Source organism: Desmodus rotundus, chromosome 5 (assembly GCF_022682495.2).
Source record: "Desmodus rotundus isolate HL8 chromosome 5, HLdesRot8A.1, whole genome shotgun sequence".
Classification (NCBI taxonomy): domain Eukaryota; kingdom Metazoa; phylum Chordata; class Mammalia; order Chiroptera; family Phyllostomidae; genus Desmodus; species Desmodus rotundus.
The window spans coordinates 15,449,238-15,462,191 of NC_071391.1; the positions used below are offsets into that span (position 1 = coordinate 15,449,238).

The 12,954-nt window shown below is 43.3% G+C and overlaps 1 protein-coding gene across 2 annotated transcripts in view; it reads right to left on the bottom strand.

Annotated features, from left to right (window-relative positions):
* EXT2 (exostosin glycosyltransferase 2) overlaps positions 1-12,954 on the bottom strand; it is a 127,902-nt gene that overhangs the window by 65,781 nt on the left and 49,167 nt on the right. For both annotated transcript variants that reach the window (XM_053923876.1, XM_053923875.1), the window contains exon 8: positions 577-708. In XM_053923876.1, the coding sequence (XP_053779851.1) occupies positions 577-708 (132 nt within the window). The remainder of the gene's footprint in view (positions 1-576; positions 709-12,954) is intronic.

Consider the following 12,954-nt stretch of genomic DNA (forward strand, 5'->3'; position numbering starts at 1 on the left):
CCAGCCCCAGAGCTTCAGGCATTTTCGGTGAGAAAGAAGGTATTGCCACTCCACAATCCCTACAGCGGCACAAAGCCTGTGACTCCTTCCAGTGAGGAAGAAGCCCAGAGGCCTCAGCAAGTGGCTGTGGCCATCCACAATGCCTCTAGGTCACTTTCGCTGACTATTTGCCTCACAGTGTGTTCGAAAAGTTAACTGAAACAATCCATGTAAAGCACAATCCCTGGCAGAGAGTAAGCACTCAAAATAGAAACTATTATTACTAAGTAGCTTACAGAATCTTTTCAAGAGTTCTAAGCACTACCACTGCAGAAGCCATCACGATTTCCACCCAGACCCAAGCCTCCGCGCTGATCTCTGCCATAAATAAACACACTGTCTTCCTAAGCACATTGAAAACAAACTAGAAGCTGCTACTTCTGTACTTGTGTCATCGTATCAGACCCCAAGTATGCCGGCCGCTTTCGTCTTAGAAAGCTAGAATTTAAACAGCCGTTACAAATCCAGCACCTTTTCCTTCGTCCCACCCCAGCAACTGGACTGTGCCTGACGCGGCTGGCACCGGAATTCACGTACCACGGCCGGAGGGTCGTTCCAGTCTTCATAGGAGATGGCGGCGTATGGGTAGATGCGGTCGTTGATAATCTGCAGGGTGGCCAGGGCGATGGCTTTAATTGACTGGAAGTACGCCTCCCAGAACCACCGTGCCTGTAAAGAAAAGGACACTGTATTAAGTGAGTGAGACCAGTGGAAGAACTAGATGCCGATCACACCCAGCACTGGGCGTAGGTAATTCCTTTGTTCCCCCAAAGCGGGGAGCCCACGGCAAATGCTCCCTGAGGTTCACACCAGCTCCACGCGAAGTGCACCTTCATCAGATAGAGTCGAAATGGAATGTGAGCAAGGGAAGCGCACCCTGGGTTCAATGGAGATATAAGGGAAATCACGTGATGATGAAAATATGCGTATACCAGGGCAAATGTATAGTCTTTTTAAAAAAAGATATAACATACATAAAGTGCAGAAATTGTAGGTGTACCATTCACTGAATTTATACATGTGAACATACTTACAACTATCACCCAGATAAAGACAGACAACACTCCGCACCCCAGGAGATTCCCTTCCGCTGCGTCCCAGTCAGCATCTCACCCCTCTAAGAGTAAATCATTGTTCTGATTTCTACTGTGCCCATTACTGGATTTCATATAAATGAAATCAAACAATAGGTACTGTTTTCTGTCTGACCTCTTTTGCTCAACACTTACAATAGTTAAGTCAGGTTTGGGTATTAAGGTTATGCTGGCTTCATAAAATGAGTTGAAAACTATTCCTCCTTTTTCTATTCCCTGAGAAGTTTTACATAAGACTAGCCTTATTTCTTCCTTGAAAGGTTTGATGTATTCTAACATCAAAAAAGCCATCTGGGCTAGGTGTTCCTTGGTGTGCGAAGGCTTTAAATCATGGATTAATTTTCTTCATAGACATAAGCTGATGTGTATGTCACGTGTGTGTCTGTTCTGTAAGTACTGGGTCGGCCAAAACAGTCCGTATGGTTTTTCCATAAGACAGAAGGCACATTTTTCATTTTCATCAATAACTTTATTATAAGATTTGGATATTTTGAGTATGTCGGCTATTTCCTGCTATTGGCTTCTAGTGGGTAGAGGCCAGGGGTGCTGTTAAACATCTTCCAGTGCACGAGACAGCCCCACAGCAAAGAATTATTTAGCCAAAATGTCAACAGTACCAAGAAACTTCGCAAACCACTTTTGACACATTCCATCAGTCACAGCACCTTCTCCATGCACTGCACAAATCTTTGTGTGTTTCAGTTGCATTTTTACCTTTCTTGAAATAATAAAGCATAATGTGCTGAAGTTGTTGCATATCTTCTTCCATCTTCAATATTAAAATGACTACACAAAAACTCACCAATTTTGGTAGGCTTTTTAGAAAATGCACACTGGTATGACAGCTGTCACAACACGGTCTAACGAAACTGTTTCAAATGAAGTTAAAGACAACGAGTGCTAGTAGAGCCACCTATGGAAAAAACGAAACCAGATAGCATTTTTCAAGGACTATGCTCATTTCATTTAAATTGGTAAATTTAATAGACTAAAAGTGTGTGTTAACGTCTGTTTAATGCCTGTAGAATCTGTATAATACAATTTTACTCCTGATATTGATATGTGTCTTCTCTTTGCATGTGATTAGTCCTACCAAAGGTCTATAAACTTTATTAATCTTTTCAAAATACCAATTTATGGGATTTTTTATCACACATTTCCTTTTCTATTTTGTTCCTTTCTGCTCTTATTTTTATTATTTCATTTCTTCTGTTTTGGAGGGCTTTAGTTATCTGTTTAGTTTCTTGAGATTGCGGTTTAGATAACTGATTTCAACCTTTGTTTCTCATATGTGCACTTAAAGCTATAAATTTACCTCTATGCACTATTTTAAATGCATACCATACATCTATATGTCATTTTCATTGTAATTTTTTAAAAATTGTCTAATTTCCACTGTGATGTCTTCTTTGACCATGAGTCATTTTAGAAGTATACTGTTTAATTTCCAAACATTTTGGGATTTCCTATTTACCTGTTACTGATTTCTACTTTGTTCGCACTGTGGTGAGAGAGCGTAGGTGTTCTTTCAATACTTTGTATTTATTTAAACTTGATTTATGGCCGAAGCATTTTGTTTATTCTTGTAAATGTAAAAAGTACGTTCTGCAGTTGATAAGCACGATGTTCTATAACTGTCAAGCAGAGTGACTTGGTTAGTGCTGTTTAAATAGTCTGCACCCTTACGATGTTGTCTGTCTGTGTGTGCACATGTGGATGAGGATGTGAGTGCTTATTTCTACACTCTTACTTTCAAATTTGTGTTCTCACGGCTTGTTTCAAGACTGTCTCTTGTAAAAGAGTTTAAATAAATTTTAATATTTTATCCCATCAAAAATCTCTGGCTTCCAACTGCACACAGAGTCCCACGTACACCTGACGTGACTACTGACGTGGCCGAGTTCAAGTGTGCGGTCATCTCATTTGTTTCTTCTGTGCTTGTTCCTTTACTTCTCCCTTCTTGCCTCTAGAATTGGTCAAACAAATTCTATTATTATTCCATGCTTTTCTTCTTCATTAGATTGCTGATTTTTGAGTCTTCTGTTGTTCTTTTAGCAGCTATCCTAACAATTAAAGTATCACTGATTAATGATATTACACTTCAAATTAGTCATTTTACAGCTTACCAGGCAATATAAGAAAACCTCCATTTATCCTATTCCACCTGTTGTGCTGCCAGTGCCCAATATTTTTCCTCTACATATTTTCAATCGTATAAGATATCGTTATTATTGATTTTAAAAGTAAACTGGCATTTATATTTACCATATGTTTTCCCCTCCTGGTATTCTTCATTTCTTCAAGCACATCTGGGCTTCCATCTCAAATTATCTTCCTGCTCCTTGAGAACTTGCTGTTGTTTTCGAGGCAGGTCAGCTGACAACAAGTTCTCTCTGTTTTTATTTGTTTGGACATTTCTTTTCTTCCCCACATTCGTTTTGGAAAATACGTTTGCTGGATAGAGAATTTTAGGTTGGCAATCTTTTCTTTTTTTCCAGCACATTCTAAGTACAACTTCATTGTCTTCTAGCTTCATCCAATTTTTGCCGTCGGACTTACTGGTGCTCCTTTGAAAATAACATGGCTTTGAATTCTGACTGCATTCAAGCTTTCTCTGTCTTTGGCTTACAGCGTTACAGCGTCTCAGCAAAGGCACAGCTCTTTGCAGGTACCCCACTAAGGAGTGCAGAGCTTCTGCACTCTGTGGTTTGATGTCTTTCGCCATTTTTAGAAAACTCTCCGCCCATCTTTCTTCTGCTAAGGCTCCAAATACGCATACGTGAAATCTTCTCCCTGTGTCCCACGTGTCTCGTGTTCTCTTCCCTGTACTTCCTCTCTCTGTGCTCCGATCTGGATATCTTCTCACGGTCCAATACTCCCCTCTTCTTTTCGTGCGTGTCTGAACTGCTGTTAGACTCATGTGCTGAATTCTTCATTTCAGCGCCAGCATTTCCACATGACATTTCATTTGACAAAAGCAGATTTCATATCTGTATTGAAATTCTCCTTTTCTTCTATTTTATTGAACACAGTTTCTGACAGGTTCCTGAAATCAGCTGTAGGTCTCTTTCTACTACTTGTTTCTTCTCTTTATTTTGGTTGCCTGGTTTCAAACTCTAGCATGCCTCTGAATTTGTCATTTGCCAAACCTTCTGTCTTCATAACCGTGGAGGATCCAGGTCATCTTCCTCCTGGGAGTGCACTATATTCCCTGTCGGGACGACCAACAGAGTCAGGCCACTTTGATCCGGCTGGTGGTTGGTTCTGAGTTGTTAGGGCCAGCTTTCTTCAGCTGTCCCTTCCTCTTAAGGTACGGCCCTTTGGAACTTCCCGTCAAAGCCGGGTTAACTACCAGGCCCTCCATTCTGGCAGGCCTGAACACAGCCTTTACCTCATCAACACCGTGCTTGTTGCTCAAGTGTTTGCACAGCTGATTAGGCTCCCCGCTGCTTCTTTCCGCAGAGGGTCTTGGGGGCTTGCTCTGACCAGGTGCACCTTGGGAGTTAGCAAACACCTCAGAGGAAGACTGAATGCCCATTTTTCTGCTTACATCCCTGGGGTTCCCTTTTCCTTGGGATTCTGTCCTCTAAATCTCAGACATTTTCACAACCCCCAACTCCAGCCTCTCAGCCCTCTGGGACCACTGCTCTCTGCCATGAGTCCATACCCCTGCGTGGTGAATCAGCACATGCCTTCAGGGAGAAAACGAGAGAGCGTGCGCTCACCGCAGTGTGCTTCCTTCCTCCCGGGAATCCGAATCCCTCAGGGACTGACTGCACTAGCTGCTCTTCAGTGCCCCCACATTGTTGCTGTATCTACTTCACTAAGCTTTCATCCTTCTTTTTCTTCTTTTGGCCAGAGGGTTACTTCAATACCAGCCACTCTGCCATAGTCCAGTATAGTCTTCTGAAAGGACCCAGTTTCTTATCCAAGCAGAGTTTAAACTCAGTTACTAATGAAGCAGGTTGCTGCTCTGGATGATCTCCCCAGCTTCACTCCGACCTATGACTCCACTCAAAATCAGAGACCATGGGACTTACACAGGGGTGAATGCCTGAAAATTTAACATGAGGGGACGGGAAGCACGCCACGAGAGGTGGAGGGAAAAGACACTTTCTAGTCCAGACTTGCCAACTTTGGCTCTGCTTGCCAGGCAAGTCCTCTATTCATTAGTTAAAGCCCAGGATACTTTCTGAGTTATGTGACAACTATTCTCTCCACTAATTATAGGAAAAAGGCAAAAGCATCACAATGAGAATTTCTCCTACTCCTTGAAAAGCTGAAACAGATTTAGCTTCCAAAGGCATGTGACTTAAGCTATCTTGTAGTTTCCCATCTGGGCACAGCCTGGGGGCCGGCTGGCTGCCTGTGGCTGCTTCTCAGACATACCCTACTCACTCCAATCTTATTCTTGCTTAAATTCAGGTTGCTGCTCCCCTCCCCGCATCATCTAGCCAAAATATTTACAATTTATGAGACCCGAAAGAATCTATCCTCTTGGGAAATCTTAACTGATCACCCCAAATATCAACAACTTCCCCTTATTGTGAAATCCCACAGCCCTACAGCCTTCACCTTACAAGTTAGTTCCGCCATATGCTGGCCTGTGATTGTTTTGCTATATTTTGGATGGTCACTTTTCTCTCTCTGGCTACATTATGAGCTCCTTGGGTGTAGGAACTGGCATTTTTAAAAAGTGGCAGCCTTGCAACATCAGAATGTTTTATCTGCTGTAAAGCGCTTCTGTTTTCATGGTCTCACTTGCTCTTCATAACCAGCTCGTCCCTTATTTGGGGCAGAGACAAAGCTCACTTCACATGTGACATACAAAGATGTTAAGTGGCAGAGTCGCAACTCAAACCCGGGAATCTAAACTCTAACCCTAAATTCAGACCTTTTCCCACTCCATTCCAGAGAATTAAGAGTACCAGCAGATGGTAAGCTTTAGGAAATGGTCCTTTTTCCAGAGACGAGAGGTGTAAAAATCCACTAAGAAGCATAAGCCCACACATAAACACACACATCCTAAAACTTCTACCCAAGTGGGTCCATCGTCATATGTTCTTTTACTTTAAATCATATTCAAATTAAACCATGCTCAAACTTAAGCATTTCAAAGCTTTGTGTTCGCATTTAATCATGGTGGAGACAGCAGCCTTTGGGATTTATAGGAAACAGTGATTGGTAACAAATCCACCTAGAATACCAGCCAAAGGCCCAACTGTAGGACAGAGCTTCTAATTTAAGATGTCTCAAATCATCTCGCTCTGTCCACCAAACTCCAAGTCACTGTAGAGGAAGCAAGCTTTGCCGATAATCATAGCTCAAGGGAACTTCTCTGGCTTAAATGTTTCTGCAGGACCTCTGTAACACCCTGAAGTGCTTAGAAGGCATTATGTTTTACAGCCCCTCCAGGGTGCAGAGTCAGCCACTTGTCGAGAGAGGGGAAGGTGTTTTCAGCGACACGGGCAACACCCGAAAGCACCACTGTTCCCATCCAGTAAGCAAAGCAAACACTTGTGTTTGGGTTTCCCTGCACCCAGAACATGGGCCACATTTATTTCTAGCTGAAAAGGTTAAATGAGACACTCTTCAGCAGCTATGGGAATTCTCCAGTCACCCTACACTGTGGAAGCCACACAGTTGAATGAAGTCACATGTGAAACGGACATACCCATGTAACTGTGAACAAAATGTCTAACCCTTTCCTCATTAAGCAAATGCCACCGTAACTTCACAAAACAAGCAGATTTCAAAGTACAAAAGCTATGAAATTCCTGTAATGCTTTCAAACATGAAAGTAATAAAGTTCATAAAGGGCAAGGATTAGGCCAACCTAAAAATATCCTAAGCAAAGAGTTACTTCAAATTGAAATTGCTACTTCAGTTTACACATCAATTAAATGCGCTTGATCTCTCTGATTTTCTTTTCCTTTCTTAAAAGATTTTGTTTATTTATTTTTAGAGAGAGGGGAAAGGAGGGAGAAACAGAGGGAGAGAAACATCAATGCGTGGTTGCCTCTTATGCGCCCCATATGCGGACTTGGCCTGCAACCCAGGCATGGGCCCTGACTGGGAGTCGAACCAGTGACCCTCTGTTTCATAGGCTGGCATTCAATCCACTGTGCCACACCAGCTGGGGCTAACTTCTCTGATTTTCTGTATCTTAAAGCCAACAGCAAAAACACATGTTAAAGGAAGCCAGTGCATTGTAGCATAAAGAGTCAGAGCTATGAGCATCTTGCATAATTTCAAGTTTGAAATTTGTACAAGGAAGATCATAACACCTATCTTGTGAAGCTGTGATGATTAATGAGATGAGTTTTATGAAGCTTCCTGCTCATAAAGTGCTAGTGCAGAACAATCAGAAAACCTTAGCTCTCTCCTCCAAACTTATATCCGTCTTGTTCCCCTTAGGGTCTTTGTCACTTACATTAGAATACCTTCAACATGTTTTGGGGGGGAAGGGGTGTGGGTAGAGGTGCTAGAGGGTATAAGAGGGATAAATGGTAATAGAAAAAATACAATAAAAAATAAACTATTAAAAAAATGGAATACCTTCAACACTTTTTGGGATGGGCGTGGAGGAAGAAGAGACAGGATGGGATCTCCGTGCTGCACTCCATCCATCTCAATGCTTAGAGACAGTCAAAACCCGACTGGTCGGACAACAGAGTTAGAAACAATAAAAATACATCAGATGGGAATGTGGCTGAGCTTCATCATGACAAGTACAGCAACCAATAACATGTGCCTTGCAGCTTAAGCCCTCAGCCTGCATGGAAGAGAACAGTACTTCCCCAGAAACCACGGGCGTGGGAACACATCTGGGTCTGCTCCCACTGAAGGCCCGGCCTCCGGCACGGCGCCTATCACAGAGAGGCAGTCAAACACTCGCTGAAAGGACATACCCACCCGACAACACGGCCTCAGAGGCACACGGAGGCACAGGCACCACTGGCAGCTCACAGAACTTTCCAAATCCCCTAAGTTCCATCCATGAGGTTAAAAGATGAAAGATGGGGGAAGTGGATTTGAGGGAGAAAGATTGAATTTCAAAGGGTGACAAGCTCCCTCAGGAGCAATGGGACACACAAATGATTCCAGCTTTGGAAGAGGAGAGGTGGCTACCATAAAAGCAGCCCAGGAAAACAGCTAAAGTGTCAGCAAATTCTTAACACTGAGTGTGGGCTGGCAAAAACAAGTTGGAAGCTCCCAACACAAGGGGAGTCTGTATTTATTTGCAAGCTGCTGGACATTCTTGGGGAAGACTGGGGCAGAGAAGGAAACCAAAGAGTCCCCCTCAACAGCATACAGGTAAAAACCTTGCCCATTTCTTGGGTGTTTTTTTCCTTTTAATCCAAAGCAAAAACCTCAGACTGTTGGGGGAGGGGCAGAAAACCCTCCAGTTCCCCAGGGCTAGTCCCAGATCCACCGCCTCCCCTCGGGAGAGGGGTGGGAAGGCAGCCAGCCCCCTGGGAGGGGCTGTACAGCTGCGCAAGTGGCAGAAAACGCCTCTTGTGCCTTGCACTGGGGAAGCCACAGTAGTCCACTGCTGTTGGAGGGGCAGGACACCCTCCCCCCTGCAACCTGGACTAAGGTGTCCTGTGCTGTGCGAGAAGCAGAAGCCATCTGTCCCTGGTGGGACAAGCGAGTGGTGGAGGACAAGCGAGAAAACTTACTCAGGTCGGGGTCCTGCACTGATACAAAGCAGAGGTCAGCCACCACTAGGGCAGGGGCAGGAAAGTTGCCAATGGAAGACTCCCCACAGATAAAGAGCAGATATAGCTGCCACAGGGGGAGGAAGCAGACACTCTGAGAAAGTCCCACCTCCAAGGCCAGGCACACGGGTCTGCCTGAGGCTGGGTCTGGACCAGGAGAAAGGAGGACCCCACTGTCCCCGCCAGGAGCCAAGCAGCACATATAAGCCACGAAGCCCACCACTGAGGGGAAAGGCCTCTCTGTGGCGCAGGCCAGCAGGGCCTGCTGAAAGTGAAGTGAGAGGTGGGCGCCGGAACTCAGAGAAAAACCTCGGTACCCAGGGCCCAGCACTAAGAACACAGGTGCAGCAGCTGGCATGTGTGCGGAAGAGAAGCCTGGTGACAGGAAACCCAAGCTCAGCCCAGCGACTGTAGACTGGGTCCACCTCCCTCAGTCGAGGCCTGACGGAAGAGGTTTGCCCATTTCTAGTCAAGACGGTCACCCTGGTCTCTTCAGTGTCTCTACACGGAATGCCCGTCATTCAATCAAAATTTACTGGGAGCAAGCGGGGGAGGTGGCAGTGAAAAACAAAAACAACAAACAAGAGAAAACGACTCACTGGCATAAAGATGTCAAAAGAACCAGATCCATACATGACCAAGATATTAGAACTATAGGACAGAGACTTTAAAATAACTACTATTAATGTGTTAAGGAATCTAGTGAAAAGGTAGATAACTTACATGAACAGGTGAGAATTTTCAGTAGAAAGATGGTGACTACTAAAAATGGTTTTAAGTGAAAAGTCTGGAAGTAAAAAATAATAATATCATAGAGAATTCTTTCAACATGCTTATAGAACATACAGCAGAGGAAAACAATAGCGAACTTGGAAATAGAAAAAGAAATGATCCAGCCCTGACTGGTGTGGCTCCGCTGCTTGGGCATCATCCCGCAAAGCAAAAGGCCGCCAGTTCGATTCCCAGTCAGGGCACATGCCTGGGTTGCAGGTTTGGAACCTGGTAGGGATATATGCGAGAGGCAACCAAGTGCTGTTTCTCTGCCGCATCGATGTTTCTCTCCCTCTCTCTCCCTCCCTTCTCCTCTCTCTAAAAATGAATTTAAAAAAGCAAGCAAGAAGTGATCCAAAGCAAAATGCAAAGAGAAAGAAGAGTGCAAGAAAACAGAGCAGAGCATCCAAGAACTGCAGGGTGGCATCGAATGTTCCAGCACACCTGTAACAATCCCAGAAGGGGCTGGGAGACAAGGCAACAGACAGAAACATTTAAAGAACTAATCGCTGAGAATTTTCTAAAATTAATGAGAAACAACAAAACACAGACTCAAGAAACACAAAGAACCAAGACATACTAAATAAAACATTCACCTTCTCCCTCAAAAAGTTTAGAAAAAACAGCTGCGCTATTAAAGACGCAAAAGCACCCTGCCTTGGAGCAACCTAGGAAATTCAAGAGATGTGAGCTATAGGAAATTTTCTCTTAACACACTAACACTGACAGAACCATTTATTTCAGGCGAAGGGCTGGAAAATATTTCCACACCTCATGGATTAATTTTTCAAAGCTGTGTCTGAAGATGAATCGGAAACTTCCAAAGGGATTCCAAGTCTTCACTAACACGTGCGCGAAAGGCGCGTTCGCTCTTCCCTTTGTTTGCTGTGGCAAATGGAGCCACTGAGCATCCCCACCTTTCCAAAGTTTCCTATGCAGCCGGCTTCTCAGGGCCCACCTGGTCATGTCTTACTAACCTGCTGCAAAGGTGAGCGTGCAAAATGCCCTTCGTGAATGATGTCACCACAGGCTGGAGGTAGCAGAGATGTAATAATAATAATCTAATAATTAGATTATTAATAATCTCTACCCAGCAACTGAAAAAATCCAATGGTGAGGCCAATTTATAACCCGAGCATCCTGATTTCTCGTTGAAAATCACTGCAAGCCAGACTGGTTGTGTTTATTCTTTGGCTTCCTCCATTTTTATAAACATAAGAGTTAAATGACAACTTAAAAGGAAAAAGAATACCAACATAACCCCTCAGAGGCACTTCGCATGTGCTGAAAGTTTCACAGAACTGCACAGTGCCCAGGTTACCAGTTTTCCTGGCGGAGTAGGGGAAGTTCACAAACACCTCGCACTCCTTCACTCAAGGATTCAATAAGCAACATAAACAGAATTTACCTTCTTTAAAGTAAAAAGAGATTTCCGAAACAACAACAACAAAGACTAATAAGTACCTGGGATTTATCAGCACACCAGTTTTTCCTTAAAATATTTATCTTGTTAATTTAGTTCCATTTAAAATACCTTACTAACACATGAAGTATGAGTGTGCTTTTGTTCACTCCCTTATTCACGAAGCTACTTCGTTTGCCCCTCCCCACGCATCCTCCACGTGAAAGCCTCCGATGTCTCTGGAAGAGCTTTTCCATCACCTCGCATGGCTTTCCAGCCCCATCATCTCAATTATTTGCACACAGCTCTTGAGGACCCCACATACATCATGCTCGCTGGAATTTTTCACAGAGCCACGGACATTTGTTCACATAACAGTAGCAGAGTTCATTTTACAATATTTTCGTAAGTGTAAATATTTTTTTTATTTCTTTTCCATGCAAAGTTGTAATTACTTTCTTTTTTAGCTTTTTATTTTGAAATCATTTTGGACTTAGAGAACTCTGTGCAATTGTAAACCAGAGTGTCCCAAACACCCTTCACCCCAGAGCTCCCCCTGGTGTTAGCATGTTGTAAGTACCGCGTGCTAAGGGCACCACTGGAGCTCCCCACCGTCAGCTCCTGTGTCACCAGGGTATAGTGAGCAAAAGTAAGAAGTTAACTATAGACCTTCTCTCTTCTTTTCAGATTCTCTCAGTTTTCTTCTCAAGTCTTTTTTCTGTTCCAGGAACTAATCCAGGACACTGCACTGCACTGACTAAGCCTGTCTCCTTAGTCTCCTCCCATCTGTGACGGTTTCCTGGTCTTTCCTTAACTTTCATCACCTTGACTTTTGAGAAGCACTGGTCAGGAACCTTGCGGAACGTCCCCCAGCGTGGGTTGATCTGAAGTTTTCTAATTATGAGAGGTTCTGGGAATACTACAGAGGCGACGTGCCCTTCTCTTCCCGTCGTATCCGGGGTACTCGATATCAACAGGGCTCATTGCAGGTGAAGTGAACCTTGACCCCCCGGCTGAGCTGGCTCTGTCAGGCCTCTCCATTACGAAGTCACTACTGTTCCCATTCCATGTTTTCCTCGTTAGAAGCAAGTCACTATGCTCCATGTATATTCAAGGTGAACATAGTTAAGCTCCACCTCCTGGAGGAAGGAGTACCAAAAAAATTAGCACTCTATTTTTTGTGTATTTTGAAAGAAATAAAGACCATGAAATAGAATTCACTGAATACTATAAATATTTCAACCTGGTTTATGTAAATACAGTATGGCATTCTATTAAAATCCTTCAACCTATGGAGATTTGTGGCTGATAAAAAATATTAAAACATTTTCTTTCCTCATTAATAATTTCACTAACATTAAAAATCAGACACTTGCCTTAAATGTTATGTTGAAGTCTGATAACATATCTCATTTACTTAAAACAGGAAAGCATGTAGCCACTTTTTATTAAAGATCTTAGAGATGAAATGTAGTGAGCTCTCAATTCTGAAATTTCAATTGCTTCTAGACTTATACTTCAAGTTTACTCAGATGTACTCAGAATTACTATATAAGGATTTAGTACCCAATTTGATAATTTAGAAAAGAATTAAAGAAACCTAAGAAAATTAGTAGAAGTAATTAATAAGATAAAAATTGAAAATAAATCGAAGGGCTTTCCATAGATCTGGCTATTAAGAAAACCCCTTGAGAGTCAGCTGGAAACCTGTCAGGGCTAAAATAAAAGATCTACTAAGCAGCCGGCTACAGAAAAGTTTTGAATAAATAAAATAGAAGCCCAAAGTCTCACAGCCCGGCAACACCCATAAGATTTCACACCTGCACACACGCACGGACGAAAGACTTGGTGGCAGAGCGCTGCCCATCACCCCGGTTTCTCACAGTCCAGATTATTCTTAGTCTTTCTGATGGACATCAGCTGGCTC